This window comes from Oncorhynchus mykiss, chromosome 4 (assembly GCF_057628025.1).
Source record: "Oncorhynchus mykiss isolate SJ-2025 chromosome 4, ASM5762802v1, whole genome shotgun sequence".
Classification (NCBI taxonomy): domain Eukaryota; kingdom Metazoa; phylum Chordata; class Actinopteri; order Salmoniformes; family Salmonidae; genus Oncorhynchus; species Oncorhynchus mykiss.
This window is the reverse complement of record NC_143025.1, coordinates 25286846-25302938: the sequence shown is the minus strand read 5'-3', so window position 1 is coordinate 25302938 and position 16093 is coordinate 25286846. Positions and strand designations below refer to the sequence as shown.

At 40.8% G+C, this 16093-nt stretch overlaps 2 protein-coding genes across 2 annotated transcripts in view; one reads left to right on the top strand and one right to left on the bottom strand.

Annotated features, from left to right (window-relative positions):
- LOC110521578 (solute carrier family 53 member 1) overlaps positions 1–9041 on the bottom strand; it is a 103022-nt gene extending 93981 nt beyond the window's left edge. Inside the window, exons 1-2 of the mRNA XM_021599217.3 lie at positions 8574–9041; positions 372–423 (exon numbers count right to left, since the gene is read on the bottom strand). Of these exons, the coding sequence (XP_021454892.1) occupies positions 372–423; positions 8574–8642 (121 nt within the window). The 5' untranslated portion in view covers positions 8643–9041. The remainder of the gene's footprint in view (positions 1–371; positions 424–8573) is intronic.
- A 1781-nt stretch (positions 9042–10822) lies between these two features.
- Positions 10823–16093, top strand: part of LOC110521577 (acyl-CoA-binding domain-containing protein 6) — a 33626-nt gene continuing 28355 nt past the window's right edge. Inside the window, exons 1-3 of the mRNA XM_021599216.3 lie at positions 10823–11272; positions 12842–12906; positions 13162–13258. Coding sequence (XP_021454891.1) covers positions 10997–11272; positions 12842–12906; positions 13162–13258 — 438 coding nt within the window. The 5' untranslated portion in view covers positions 10823–10996. The remainder of the gene's footprint in view (positions 11273–12841; positions 12907–13161; positions 13259–16093) is intronic.

Genomic DNA, 16093 nt, shown 5'->3' with positions numbered 1-16093 from the left:
TGGATGTTGAGCATGTATTATGCAACCATTGTATTTAGAGGACTTCTATAAGAGGACCCTGAGTGTGGTCATCCAGTGACTAACTGCACTGCAACTGAAGAACTCTTACCTCCCATCACTCTGCATCTAAAAACAAACCATTACGCTGGTCCCTGTCACGCCTCGCTAGCAGCCTGACGTTGTATATTAATTATAGCCAAAGGCCTTATCTCAACACTGCACAGTGGTGGGGAAGTCACTGCACCCAGTGGCTGCTGGGTCGTGTGAGGGGTGGCTGGATGATCACTGGAATTTCCTCTATTTTTAGCAGGGCCTGTTATTTCGGGGTGCGGGGCGAGCTCATTCTGTCCGTGGACCAGGAGTTGACTTACCTTCTATGGATGGGGCCTGGTCCTGGGCTGCATACAGCATACTCTTGAACGCCTGGAAAAGGAACAAACAGAGGGATAATCACTCATCAGTTTCTCTACTGTACAAGCAATGACCTGTTGATGTTTAATCCAATCAATCAACACCTTTTCATATGAGTAAATGATTGCAATAATTAGTGGGGTTGACGTAATGAACAAGATATTACTGATTGATAAATTCAAGTAATCTACTTACGTAGCCATTGTCATGAATAGTATGATAAGTCAATTACTTCACACAAATGAAGAAAGAAGACCAGAAAACTAAGTAATATATTGAAAGTATATCTGAAATGTCCAAACTCAGTACATAATGTCTACAGGGAAAAATGACCATCCTTCGGCAACAATCGGCAAGATGTGTGAAGATAATGATTCCAGGCAGAGTTATAAGACATCAATGCCGTTGTATTTAACCATGATGTCTGATGGACACAATTTCCCTGTCACATTTCACATCTCTCAAATTAAAAAGAGATATGAGGCTAGTTCTTATCAGTTCTCACAGTTCTTATCACACCCAAGGATTTTTGTATATGGTTGAAAAGGGACCACAGATGTGCAGGGAAAGTTTTCTCATGACATTGTTGAAGGTGCTCTTCTAAAATCACATTCCTTATTTTCAGAGAAACCAAATGCATTGGTTCCGTACACAAATTAAATAGAGATCTGTAATCCACTAGGATCCATTGCATGAAAAGACAAGTTGTTAATGGTGTACCGCACCCTAGGAAATATAAATTCAAAATACAGGTCTAACCTGGCTGCTATCAGGCTACCTGCCATGGCTAGATCAGCAGACCTCCGTCAATCTGGTGGAGATGTCAAATTGAATAGAATCAAGGAAGACATGGATGCATTGTACAGTGGCGTTAAATGCAAACTATTAACGATATATGGTGCCATGGTCTCTCTCTGTGGAGACACCCTGGCACAACATAAACTGGCAGGGTTCAAAGAGAGTGTGGGCTTTGCCTACAGTAAGTGCAGACACAGTGAGTGTTCTTTTGAGGACATGCAGTCACACTTCAATGAGGATGCATATACTAAAAGGACATTGGAGAAGCATGTCAGTGTGAAGAAATAGAAAAGGCACAGACGGACTTGCTTCGCAACAGCCTGAGAACAACACATGGGATCAATAGAAGGAGCAAGTTAGTTGAATTCCCAGCCTTTGAAATCATACAACAAACTCTGCAAGACATTATGCATGTAATTTTGAAGGGCATAGCCCCATTGGAAACCAAATGTGTTTTGAATCATCTTGTTGTGTCAGGACAGATTGATTGATTCCCTTCTTCCCCTCTAGATGTTAGAGATCGGCCATCCCCAATTTCTGTTTCTACATTAACGTCAAGTGATGGTAAACTAAAACAGTCATCTGGGAAAATGCTTGTCCTGCTAAGGATATTGTCATTTGTTTTGGAGACTTTGGAAGTCAATGCATATATACAACTGATAATTGATCTAATAGAGAATGTACAGATAGTATTTCCACCTGTTCTTTCCATTGTGACTGTGTCTAGGTTGAAGTTACTCATTGAAAATCATTTGAAGCATTGGAAGGAGCTTTTTGCAGACCGCAATGTTACACCTAAACAACATTATATGATACATTTGCCATCACAGATAAAGTCATTGGGGCCAATGGTTAGACATATGCGTATGCGGTTTGAGTCTAAACATTGTTTCTTTAAACAATGGGCTTCCAAGCTCAATTTTAAAAATATTTGCAAGTCTTTGATTAATCAGAACCAAATATATGAAAGCTGCCAAAATGTTGACAGTTCAATGCACCCAATTTGTTCAAATGAAAGGTAGATGGGACCTGTATCAGAGGTTAAAGATCAACAATATTTACGTGGAAAATTGAGGGACTTCCTAGGTTTCAATGAAGTAAACCAAATCAACTGTAGTAAATACAGAACTCAGAAGTCCATGATCTTTGCCAAAGTACTGAATGGGAATATGCCAGAATTTGGACTGGTCAAAAACATATTTCTTGTTGATTCTAGGCTTTATTGTTTGGAATATCAACCTTTTCAAACTATACACTTTGATAGAAACGTCATGGCTTATCAAGTTGAGGTCCCGCACCTTGCACAGGTCACTGAGTTAGTGGATGCTGAAAAGCTGGTTGATTTAACTCTTATTACACAATTAGCAACAAGAGACAAACGTATGTACAAGTCAAATACCGTCTTGGGGATGTAATAGAATTGTACAACAGTTGAAATGACTCATAGTGTGTTCCCCAGATATGAACAGTGTCTTTGTTCTGTGTCTACATGTATTTTTATTTTCCTTTATTTAACTAGGCAAGTCAGTTAAGAAAACATTCTTATTTTCAATGAAGGCCTAGGAACAGTGGGTTAACTGCCTTGTTCAGGGGCAGAACGACAGACTTTTACCTTGTCAGCTCGGGGATTCGATCTTGCAACCTTCGGTTTCTAGTACAACACTCTAACCACTAGGCTACCTGCTGCCCCATAATGATTGCTGTGCTGTGTGTAAGATTGACAATAAAACAGTGAATTCCATTTGGTCATTATCTGTTCTTAATATGTGAAGAGATGAAAAGGATAAGATGCTTGAAATAAGAAATTGTGACTTTGACAAAGCAGTTTTGTACTTGTCAGTGTTGATCAAACCGCTTTATAATTCTGGTAATTCTAGTTTCCAGCATTAAGTTACTCGGAACCAGTAAAACAATCTCAGTAACAAGTTATATTATCTTATTACGATAATTAAGGACAAATGCTCTAACATAAAAACTGCCTGGTAAGAAGAAATATCTTGTCAGACAAAAAACAAGCATATATTGCCTTGATTTAAGATATTTAATCTTACTTAGATTTACATTTATTTGCAGTGTAGCCTATATTACAAACACCTCTTTCTACAGAATGGGGTTATTTCCTTCGATCACTCTGACCTTGCAGATAATGGATACGGACAGATAATTACGAGATACGTCTTAACATGACTTTATTCTGTGAGGCCTGGACCTGACTATGTCCCTATTCCTCCCTACCAATCTAACTCTGGAGCAATAGCAGTCACTGTGAACACGTTTCTTGGACGTCCAGTCAAACGAATTACGCTTGTGCCTTCAGTGGGATAGACACAGTGGGATAGACACAGTGGGATAGACACAGTGGGATAGACACAGTGGGATAGACACAGTGGGATAGACACGTACCCGCATGGTGAACTTTGTGTCTTGTGCAACAGTGTACAACTAATCTTTTTTGGGGATTCAAAGCTTAGATGTGACAAAGAATAATTGTAATAATGACGCATAGTGAAGAAAAAAGTATCTTCTTGACAACCATATGTGTAGTTTCTGTTCCATTCCCCCATTCTCTGGAACGGTTTATCTGATGTTTGGATAACGTGGAAATATGAGAGGAAAGGATGATAATTTATCCTACTATGTGCTCATTTTCCAACATGAACACCAACACTGCAGTCAGATATTACTCTATGCTCATATCTAACACTTCACTTGTAGTTGACATTCTTCGCAGGAGACCACCTGTGGTTCATGTAGCAGGGTTTACCAACCAAACTAATAGTTGGAAGAGACAGAGGGGACGCATTCATCAAGACGTAGCCATATCGCCATGGCAATAGCACCGATGGTAAAGGGGGCAGGGCAGGGCGGCTCTTTTTTTGCATGCTGTAGCATAGTACACTAGCTTACAGAGATCAACCTGCAGGTCTCCCCACACCTCATTGGGCTGATCGTCTTCTGTTGAGATGTACAGTGGTAAAAAAAGAACTATATCAACTACAATACTGCAGGTGCTGGGTGGTCTGAGATCTGAACCTCCAATGATTCTCATCATCACTTTAACTGAGTGGATCTCTGAGGGCAGGACTGACCGAGACCAGATGCCTTCTCAGTAGGGGATAGAGGATGAGGTGTGGGAAGCTCGCCATGCCATCTCTGCTGTCTAAGTAAGATGCATACATTACACCAGAAGTGTGTCGTTTTGTGTTGGCTATAGGCTAGCATGATCATATTCATCATGTCATGTACAATGATTTCTGTTCTCATTTTAACCATGCCTCTTTTGTTAATGTCAGTGGTTGGAATAGTGAAAACGTTTATATGAACCAATCATTTGTATTTATGGTTCACATTATCCAGTTTATGCAGCGAATCATCTTGCAATGTGTGCCACTGGCAGCGCTCAAAAACCTGCATATGGGCCTACCTGACGGTTGAAACACTGCACAGAGAGGCTAGAGTGGGAAATGAGCCCCACACAGTAACCACTGCATGTAATTAACATGTGTACCTGCTTATGATAATAATTATGTCCCTTAGGAATAGGAACTTCGCTTACACAAGCATTCTCCTGAACATATAAACCCACGCAAGTGATTCGATTGCAGAGGTAAAAGCACAAGAGGCTTCCTTCTGTCGCCCACCCACGCTGCCACATTACCCTCTCCACCTTGCTCATGTTACGGCTTCTGTTGCTTTACCACACTCACACAGAACAGACCAGGAACCAGACCAAGGGCCAGCCTAGATGGAACCAAGAACCAAGACCATGTACCAACTGCACGAGCCAAAAGGAAAATGTCCACGAGATAAAACAAAAAGGACAAAGGGAGCAGTTTAATGTTGTTTGTTTTCATATTATATAGAAGAGTGAGATTACTCTGTAATAATGCCAGCATATCACACAGGAATGAGCTCTGCTTTCCTAATGAGCAGCAGCAGACCTCAACGCTAAACAGGTGTTTAAAAAGGACAGTCTCATAGGATGAGCAGACTTCATTACGTTATCACCTTGTCAATTCCTCAATTCACATGCAAGCGTTTTGGTGATTAGAGGCATCTTTTCTCCCAAGCAGCCTACCCAGCTGTCCTGTTGTAGCCAAAAGGCATTTAGAAGAATCCAGACAATGTTGCATTGGAAAAAATAAAAGAAAGAGTAAGGTCATTGATGGATGGTAAAAAGACCTGAAAGACCAAACTAAAGGGTGGGGATAACAGGGAGACATGTTGTTGCTGATGTTTCCTCCACAAAGCCTTGTTCAAGAAACGTCTGAAGGACAGAGTGATCTCTCCTCTGTTTTGGCAATAAACAGACATGTATATGTAAAAGGACCATGAGCTCCAACGTGAAGTTCATAAAAGCATGTCAAATCTGGTGTCAAATGAAAGCTAAGAGTATCATTGGAAAATTAAGGCGTTTATAATATTTTCAACCATTACTATCCTAAATACTAGGAATAAGCAAAGGCTTTGATTAGTGGTCAAGCAGATGGAAAGGGGGTCTTAAAAGACATCTAGCAGGAAAAGTCTTAAAAGGTATCAGAAATACATCAAAACATAATAATGTTGAAGTTAAGACCCCTGACAACTATTATCAACACTTGTGTTTAGTTTGGATAAATTATGTTCCTTACGTACATTTAAGAAACATTGCCCTGTGTCTTGAAATTCTGTTATCAAAAATCCACATCATATTTTCTCATTTCTCTCCCTCATGAAGAGGGAGGATAATGAAAGTTCACAGAAGTAACAAGTAAATCTAGACCTACCAGTTAGTTAGTGTTTTTACTGATACCTATTTGATTTATGAATTATTAACTGATTCAAACTTGAAATGTTGTTACCAAATTGTTAACGAAATTTCCAAAATAATCTTTAACGGAATTTGTGCAATTGAATTGGATACAATGGGAAATCATAGTACCACAGATGGGTCAACTGCTACAGTCCTCTCTTCCAACGGAATACTGTTATGTTCAACTCCTTACCATTTTCTTTCTCTTTCTGTCGTCTGGTGGTCAAAGCAAGTGTGAAAACAGTCTGGACAACCCCTCCCTCTCCCTCTCTCTCTATCCCTCTCTCACTCTGCTTTTATGTCTTTTCTCTCTAGTTAATGTCACCTGTCCCGACTCTTACTGAACCCTACCCATGAGCCCCCTCTCTTGTCATTTACTGTAACCAGCATCCTCAGCCCCTGAGCACCGACACCGGACGTCCATGGACGTTGAAAAGTAGTTGACATTTGGTCAGTCCACCCTGGCCTTGATTTCAACGTCCACAGACGTCCATTTTTGGTTGTTGTTTTTTTAAACGTGGTCACATATAAAAACGGAGGGAGATTTTACCGAAATTCTGTTACCAAACTTTGCATCTGCACAGTTCTTCCAGTGAATGTGTTTTTGTAAAATGTTCCGTGTAAATTGTTAAAAATAGTCCTTGTACATATGTTTTTTTTAGTTTTTTTTTTGCCTACATGAAGTGAAAAATCTAAGTCTCAGCGCAATTCCATTACCCTCAAATTGCCCATAACCTTATTCCCTTAATATTTCCAGGGGATAAAATTAAGATTCAGAGGCTCTTAACCTAATGTAAAGTGCTATATTTCCGAATATTTCTGACCAGTTCCCCATCAATCCAGCGCGCAAGCCTAATTAATGCAAGACCAAACAATACATCCCTCACACTCAGAGAAAAAGGACGAAGTCCACTCATCAACCACTACTTCACTAAGCAAAGTGATTTAGTTAGTAATACTGATTATTTATAGATGGCATAGAAATGGATGGTATGCCAATCTATGCCAGAGAATCCATCATCCATCTCAGGTCATCCATCTCAGAGCTGACTGAGGTGTAAAATGGCTGATATGGCCATGTATTGGTCCCCGTACTACACGCGTCAGGCTGCAAGTATAGACAAAGACTAATATGGCCATATGTGTTTAACCGTCACCACATCCAAGTGAACGCATAGAGCTTCCTATACCTACTTAACGAGTTAGGTAGATCAATAAAGGTATTTATAAGATGTATATAAACATATATTTTTTTATAGTATGGTATATGGCCACATAGTAAGGCATGCAGGTTTGATACTGGAATGCAGACTCAGACTCTTCCAGAGGCTCACATCAGTATCTTTGTCTATAATTCATAGAACAAAATGGAATGGGGCAAGCCTTGTCAGAGCCCGTCCTCACTCAGACTCTTAATGTGAACCAAGAAGATGTGGGGTGTAACCCTGAAAATGCTCCTACATATCCCAACAAAGACCTTGCCCTTGATGAACCCTTACTCTGATCTCTCCAAACCATAGATACAACCAAACATGACCAGTTTTAAACTTTGTGATTTTGGTCCGTTCAATTAATGCTCGTCAAACAAAGCAAGGCATAATATCAAATTTACAAAAATTGAAATTAACTAAATAACTTACAGAATAGCGTTATTCAATCAAATGTGTTGTTGTCACAAGGCAAAATGTTTCAGGACAGTAACATTTTATGAATTATAATGAAAACATTGTATTGTGATTTTATCTATTAACAGAGAATATCCTATGCATAATCATGTATATATATATATATATATATATATATATATATATATATATATATATATATATATATGTTTTAAAATAATATTTAAAAAAGTGACATTTCTCATTCTAAAAAATATTTTAGGTCTGGTTTCCAACACTGAAAAACAATAACGGACTAAGCCACATAAATACTATCCTAATTGTTCAGCGTTCCAATGTAATGTAGGATGTAGCGCACGCGATGGCGACCTGAGCAGATGACAGATATATGTCAACATCAACAAATATAGAGAAAGATAATAATGTATCCCGTAAATATCATCACTAACCTAAATAAAATAACAATTAACAAAATGAATAAATGCTTAGGGTCTATGAATAGCAAGTATGTTATCTATGAACAAAAGGCTTCTACAATTAAAGTGACAGCTTCAGGAATGGTTGCACAAAGATAACTAGGATGCATAAAATCATGACCTAAAATGACAAAACAACACTAAATTAAAAACAAACAAAAAATGACTAAGACAGCACGGTTTATCAAAAGGAAAGTTAGAGCTTACGCAATAGCCAACCATAAACTGTAGACTATCCTTATCTAGTAGCCTATCCAAGTAATATTTTGTTACACAATTCAAGAAGTAGGCTAAAAGTTAGTGACAGCTGTAACAAAAACACAAATCAAGATTAATAAAATGTACCAAGACTAATGACAATACCATATTATGCTATTAATTCAGTAGGTATTCATTAAACGATGGATTCGAGGGACTTTTCTCACTTTAAATCAGAAAGCATTACTTCTAAACACAATCGTGTGAAATTACCTCATATTGAAGGTACTGTTTCCTCCATTCCGGAGTAATATGAGACGAAAGGTGCTCCGCGAATTTCATTTTGTCGTAGCAGCTATATCTTTAACCTCCGTAATTCCTTTTAGGACTGTCCCCTGTTTACTCGAGTTTTGTTATATCTGTCAACTTGCTGGCTCGCATGCGGCAGCCTGCACTAGCGCACTCTGTCCTGTCCAAAATAACGTACTCCAAATTAACTATGTCCCATACTATTCTTAAGAGGGATGGCGGAACAGAATCCTCCCGCCCTATAACAGGTGGTTTGATTACGATATAACGGTTCCGGTGCAAATTCAATGACTTTCTCCCTTCGATCTCTGGTAAGGTCTGGGGACATAGCAGTCCGCCATCGCATTCAGCCAACAACGTGGTTGCGTCACTCCGCAGTGACAGCGGGCGCGGTGTGTATCCTATCTGAAGATGGTTTGACGACTGTACTGTACTGCGCTTCCTTTGTCTTTACTAGGCTATTAAAATATAGAAAGTTATTGGTAGATTATTTGTAGAAAAAGCTATCCACATGTAGGCTACAGCCTATGTTCTGCGTGCATTGGAGGTGTGATATCATCTGTTGAAGACTTTCTGGAAATATGCTCCCTAACTTTTAAAAGGCCAGATAATCACATGAATTGGCTACTCAAATGTATGTAATCAAATTCCATAGCCTATCGTATAATGAGAGAAAAAATATGTATACAGTACCAGTCAAAAGTTTGGACACACCTACTCCTTCAAGGGTTTTTCTTTATTTTTTATATTTTATGCATTGTAGAATAATAGTGAAGACATTAAAACTATGAAATAACCCAAATGGAATCATGTAGTAGCCCAAAAAGTGTTATTAAAAAAATCAACATATATTATAGACTTTAAAGTAGCCACTCTTTGCCTTGATGACAGCTTTCCACACTCTTGGAGTTCCATTCCATCATGCTGATTACAAATTGAGACCGGTGTTGTGCCGAAAATCGCCCCCTGCCAGAATCCCCCCCCCCCCCCCCCCCCCCCCCGCATTCTTCATTGCTTCGACTTGCTTGCAAGTTGAGATATCTGCTCTTCACTCCTTCGTCAGTTTAGCCTACATTTCACTTATCTTAGTAGCAGAAAGCATATTTGTCTGCAGTTTTCGGTTTGGCTATTTGTTTCAAGTGTATGTGGCGGCTCTAGCTTGTATGGCAAACCCCCCCCCCCCCTCAGCGCCCGGTGCCGCCCCTGGCAAGATGCCCATGTCGCCCATGTCGCCCGTACCTAAATCCGCTACTGATTTTTATTAGTCTATAAATAAATATATTTGCCAAAATGTGTCATCTCTCCCATGTCTTATTCGACTTGTATTTTTGAAAGTGTAAGGATAATAATTCAGCCATAGTTGTTCTGAAATGTTTATTGTTTGCCAACATTTTACTCCCTCCTCTATGTTTAATATAACACACATACATTCATTATTAATTTCGCCTGCCTAGTGAAGTATATCAAGTATTTAACTCTGATGTGTGCCACATGAAGTATTTGACTCTAGCCACAAAATTAAGGACGTTAGAAGGGGGGGGGGGGGGGGGGGTTCGGCACAACACCGGTGTTGGTGCGCGCGGTCTATTGTTGCCACCTGCAATACAGATCAACATATTGTAAATACTACCACCTGCTGGACAACATTTGCTAATCTGGCAGGCTACTGTTACATAGTTTGAAATTGCAGTTTTGTTATTTTTGATTCATTCTTTTCTGTTTCATTTAACCAGATAATGATAATAAAGCTACTTTTGTCAGAGCAACAAGTAGGCTAGAATAATTTATATTGGGTAGCCTGGCGCCGTTCGTGGTCACTTTCTCGACATATGATGCTACAGTTTTGGGGCAGAAAAACAAATGATGGTGCGCATTATAGGCTAAACGAAAAATAAATTAAATAGATTTTACAAAAATGTATCATATGACTGACTTTTCCAACCAATGTACTTTTGCTATATTGGCATTTCGGTAGAACATATATAACAACAGAAGATAAAGGACTAAGGAACGCCAATGCTTTCCGGCTTGGTACAGGCCTTTATCAGGGCATTTTATGATACTAAAATAGTATCCACATCTATAGTACACCACGGTTATTTTTGTGATTTTTTTTTTTTTTTTTTACAGTACTCTGTAATTGTCATAGACAGTACCTGTCTGTACCACTAGAAGCATGGATTTCTGTACTGATTTTACGTCAAAATCTTTGTTCCTAGTCTAAGTTCTACCCGAGGCTTTTAGGGGGGTGTACCACAGACGGATTCGTGCAAAGTGCAAAGAAGTCCGTCTCAGCGATAACGGATTAAATCATAGCCTGTATAAACTACTGAAAGCGACAATATAAGGTTGTCACATATTTTTTTTAACCGTCTTTATTTTCAACAATGGCTTCACGCTCGCCATCGTCTTCCCCTGATTCTGCCACAGGCTCAGGTACCGACCCAGCTCGGCCTGATACAGGAGATCCTCTCGGCGGAGGATCGGACTCCGATTCAGATCTAGGATTAGGGAAATTCGACTGTGGTGCAGGTGACCCTGGTCATCGACTGGAAGGGGAGGAATTGGAACACGAATTTGAGGCAGCAGCAGACCGTCTTCGAGATCTACTTCAGACGGCCAGCAGGGAACAACTGTTGTACCTGTATGCTAGGTATAAACAGGTGACTATCAGATAGCAGCACATCCCAATGGTCCCATTTGTTATTTAGATACTTTTGTATATATACTGTATGTGGAGACCCCTTCAAATGATTGGATTTGGCTATTTCAACCCCAACCTTTGCTGACATTTTATATAAAATCGATCACACAGCCATGCAATCTCTATAGACAAACATTGGCCGTAGAATGGCCTTACTGAAGAGCTCAGTGACTTTCAACGTGGCACCGTCATAGGATGCCACCATTCCAACAAGTCAGTTCGTAAATTGTCTGCCCTGCTAGAGCTGCCACGGTCAACTGTAAGTGTTGTTATTGTGAAGTGGAAACGTCTAGGAGCAATAACGGCTCAGCCGCGAAGTGGTATTCCACTCAAGCTCACCGAATGGGAGCTCGGAGGCTTGAAGTGCGTAGCGCATAAAAATGGTCTGTCCTCAGTTGCAACACTCACTACCGATTTCCAAACTTTTTCTGGAAGCAATGTCAGCACAAGAACTGTTAGTGGGGAGCTTCATGAAATAGGTTTCCATGGCCGAGCAGCCGCACACAAGCCAAAGATCACCATGCACAGTGTCAAGCGTTAGCTGGAGTGGTAAAGCACGCCACCATTGGACTGGAGCAGCGGAAACGCATTCTCTGGAGTGATGAATCACACTTCGCCATCTGGCAGTCCGATGGACGAATCAGGGTTTGGCGGTTACCGGGAGAGCGCTACCTGCCTCAATGCATAGTGCCAACTAAAGTTATGTGGAGGAGGAATAATGGTCTGGGGCTGATTTTCATGGTTCGGGCTAGGCCCCTTAGTTCCAGTGAAGGGAAATGTTAACGCTACAGCATACAATTATATTCTAGATGATTCTGTGCTTGGAGCAGTTTGGGGAAGGCTCTTTCCTGTTTCAGCATGACAATGCCCCCGTGCACAAAGCGAGGTCCATACAGAAGTGGTTTGTTGAGATCGTTGTGGAAGAACTTGACTGGCCTGCACAGAGCCCTGACCTCAACCCCATCGAACACCTTTAGGATGAATTGGAACACCAACTCCGAGCCGGGCCTAATCACCCAACATCAATGCCCGACCTCACTAATGCTCTTGTGTCTGAATGGAAGCAAGTCCCTGCAGCAATGTTCAAACATCGAGTGGAAAGCCTTCCCCGAAGATTGGAGGCTGTTATAGCAGCAAAGGGGGGACCAACTCCATATTAATGCCCATGATTTTGGAATGAGATGTATAACAAACAGGTGTCTGCATACTTTTGGTCAGTGTAGCTAGCAAATGGCATAAATATTCAGTCTACATTCACGTCTGTTATGTTCTAGCTATTGGTGCCACCAAATGTTGTTCATCATGCCCTTGCATCCATAATAATATCATTGTTACGCTATTTTGTTGACTTGTGGTGGGATGGGAGTTTTACCACAGGTATGTACACAAATTGCAAACAGGTGTAGAATCGATTTCAATCTGTTGTTTGCCATTGAATTGATAGTGATGATTCTGCTGAGAGCTGTCAAAACAGATGGTTAGGCTATTTAATCCATTCCTGAGTCACCTGTATTTCATATTTTCACAGGTCAAGGTTGGAAAGTGCAATACAGCAAAGCCTGGGTTTTTCGATTTTGAAGGTCAAAGAAAATGGTATGTTTGGAATTTGTTAATCGTTATGCTGATATTATGTGTTTATTCAATTTCTGGCATAAATTTAGGTGAATAGGTGAATCAGACTATGCCCTGGAGTAAGTGGTGAGTGGTCCTGTTTTGAGATTTCAATTTACATTACATTTTTGTCTTGTTCCAAACTGAAACTCACCTACTGTATGGTCCTGTTCTCTCTAATGCTTTTGGGAGGGAGATAAACTATCTGCTGAATGTTTTTGTTATGTTTTGCTCCAGGACAGCATGGAAGCAGCTTGAGGACATGAGTGCAGAACAGGCCATGCAGGAGTACGTTTCGTGTGTAACTTCACTAGACCCAGACAGCAGTCAGAAGGTAAAAAGCCCTCACAAATCCAACACGACACTACATTTGATCTCACAAATGTACATAATACAATCTCCACACACAGGAAACTCTGCAATGTGAGAACTGAAACAAATGTCTTTCTCACGTTTGAACCATTCTAAAACAAAAAGATAACTAACTTTGACAGCTCCACCTGCACCTAAGAATGCAGTATGGCGCATTGACCAGCAGGGGACACTGACTGACTATGTAACTTGGCAGAAATACTAAGCGTTTGTCTAACATTTATTTATTTAACCTTTATTTAACTAGACAAGTCAGTTAAGAACAAATTCTTATTTACAATGACGGCCTACCAAAAGGCAAAAGGACTCCTGCGGGGATCGGGACTGGGATTAAAAATAAATTAAATAAGAAAATATAGGACAATCACCCATGACGACAAGAGACAACACTACATAAAGAGAGACCTAAGACAACAACATAGCATGGCAGCAACACATGACAACACAGCATGGTAGCAACACAACATGGCAGCAGCACAACATGGTAGCAGCACAAAACATGGTACAAACATAATTGGGCACAGATGACAGCACAAAGGGAAAGAAGGTAAAGACAACAATACATCACGTAAAGCAGCCACAACTGTCAGTAAGTGTCCATTATTGAGTCTTTGAATGAAGAGATTGAGATAAATTGTCCAGTTTGAGTGTTTGTTGCATCTTGTTCCAGTTGCTAGCTGCAGCAAACTGAAAAGAGGAGCGACCCAGAGATGTGTGTGCTTTGGTGACCTTTAACAGAATGTGACTGGCAGAATGGGTGTTGTATGTGGAGGATGAGGGCTGCAGTAGATATCTCAGATAGGGGGGAGTGAGGCCTAAGAGGGTTTTATAAATAAGCAACAACCAGTGGGTCTTGCAAAGGGTATACGGAGATGCCCAGTTTACAGAGGAGTATAGAGTGCAGTGATCTGTCCTATAAGGAGCATTGGTGGCTAATCTGATGGCCGAATGATAAAGGACGTCTAGCCGGACGAGAGCACCCTTACCCGCCGAGCTATAAATTACGTCTCAATAATCTAGCATGGGTAGGATGGTCATCTGAATCAGGGTTAGTTTGGCAGCTGGGGTGAAAGAGGAGCGATTACGATAGAGGAAACCAGGTCTAGATTTAACTTTAGACTGTATATTTGATATGTGCTGAGAGAAGGACAGTACCATCTAGCCATACTCTCAAGTACTTGTATGTGGTGACTACCTCAAGCTCTAAACCCTCAGAGGTAGTAATCACACCTGTGGGGAGAGGGGCATGCTTCTTACCAAACCACATGACCTTTGTTTTGGTGGTGTTCAGAACAAGGTTACAAGCAGAGAAAGCTTGTTGGACACTAAGAAAGCTTTGTTGTAGAGTATTTAACACAAAATCCGGGGAGGGGCCAGCTAAGTATAAGACTGTATCATCTTCATATAAATGGATGAGAGAGCTTCCTACTGCCTGAGATATGTTGTTGATGTAAATCGAGAAGTGCGTGGGACCTAGGATCGAGCCTTGGGTACACCATTGGTGACAGGCAGTGGCTGAGACAGCAGGTGTAACATTACCTGAGACTGTTTTAGTTTTGCATGCCATCATCTCTTTAATGTTTACAGATTACACTCAAACCAACTCCAATAATGTCCTAAGTAGGACTTTTTTTTACATTATTTGTGAGAGGGTTTTTGATCTAGCCTAAATAAAAAAGTGTTTACTGTGCTCAAATTGTTTATCTGGTGTGCCTGCCTGCCTGCATCAGAAGGCTAGTGTTGTTATGCAGACATGGGCCTGTTTTCTCAGGGAGTAGGGCAATGGAATCATTCACTCACTAAGTTCTACCCCATTACAGTAACAGGCCTGCCAACTGGGACCAAGCACACTGTCACATCTGACAAAGACACCCTGCCTGGAGTGAAACGATGGGGAGGGGGGCTGCAAAGAGGCTGAATGAAACACAACATTTTTGGATACAGTACTACCAATAGACCAGTCCCTCATTGTGTCCTTTCCAGCATGGGTATGGTTTGATAAAATGGATGCAGGGAGAATGTATGTATGTATGTATGTTTGTTCTATTCTGACCTCTATTCAACATTGCTGAGGAAAGTACCAACATCAGACAAACCCAAATGCACTTTTCTTCTCGAATGAAAATTCAGCACAAAGAAATTTCCCCTTCGCTAACCTCCATCCCCAAAAGGAGAGATTTAGAGTGATGTTTAGCGGTGTGACATAAAAGCCTGTCACCGGTCCTGTTTGAGTTAGTGCCTTCCACCCGCCTCTCTCCTTTCCCTTCTGTCCCCTCCACAATATGAGTGTCAGCAGGCATCAGTGGCCTGCAGACCAGCCTGACACATCCCTTTCTCTGGCGCTGCCATCGGGGCCAATACATGCTGACATGGCCCCTAGCTTGGCACAATGCCAGGGGAAGGCAAATGCACAAATGCCCCTCTGAAAAGGATGTGATTGTATTAGTGTTAACAAAGCACAGGGAGTCTATTCTTACCAGGGTCCAGGCAAACAGATTTAGGAGAGGCTGGATGGGGATAAAGGCAGCAGAAACAATAGTCAGTTCTTGACCTCTCTCCTATTTGTATTGTTGGTTGCACTATCTTTACATTAGAAAAGGGAGTGCATTAGCGAATATTCTGAGTTTAGAAGGGAATTGCACTCGGAAAAGTGCATGTGCCGTTATTTTTTTTTGTTTTCTGCCCACGATCCCCTCGGAAATGAAATCGAATTTGTTTGTTGTCTTGTGTGAGTCATTGTGAAAGAGATTATAGAACATGGGCTAGACTGAGGACCTAAAAAAACGGTTGTATCCAT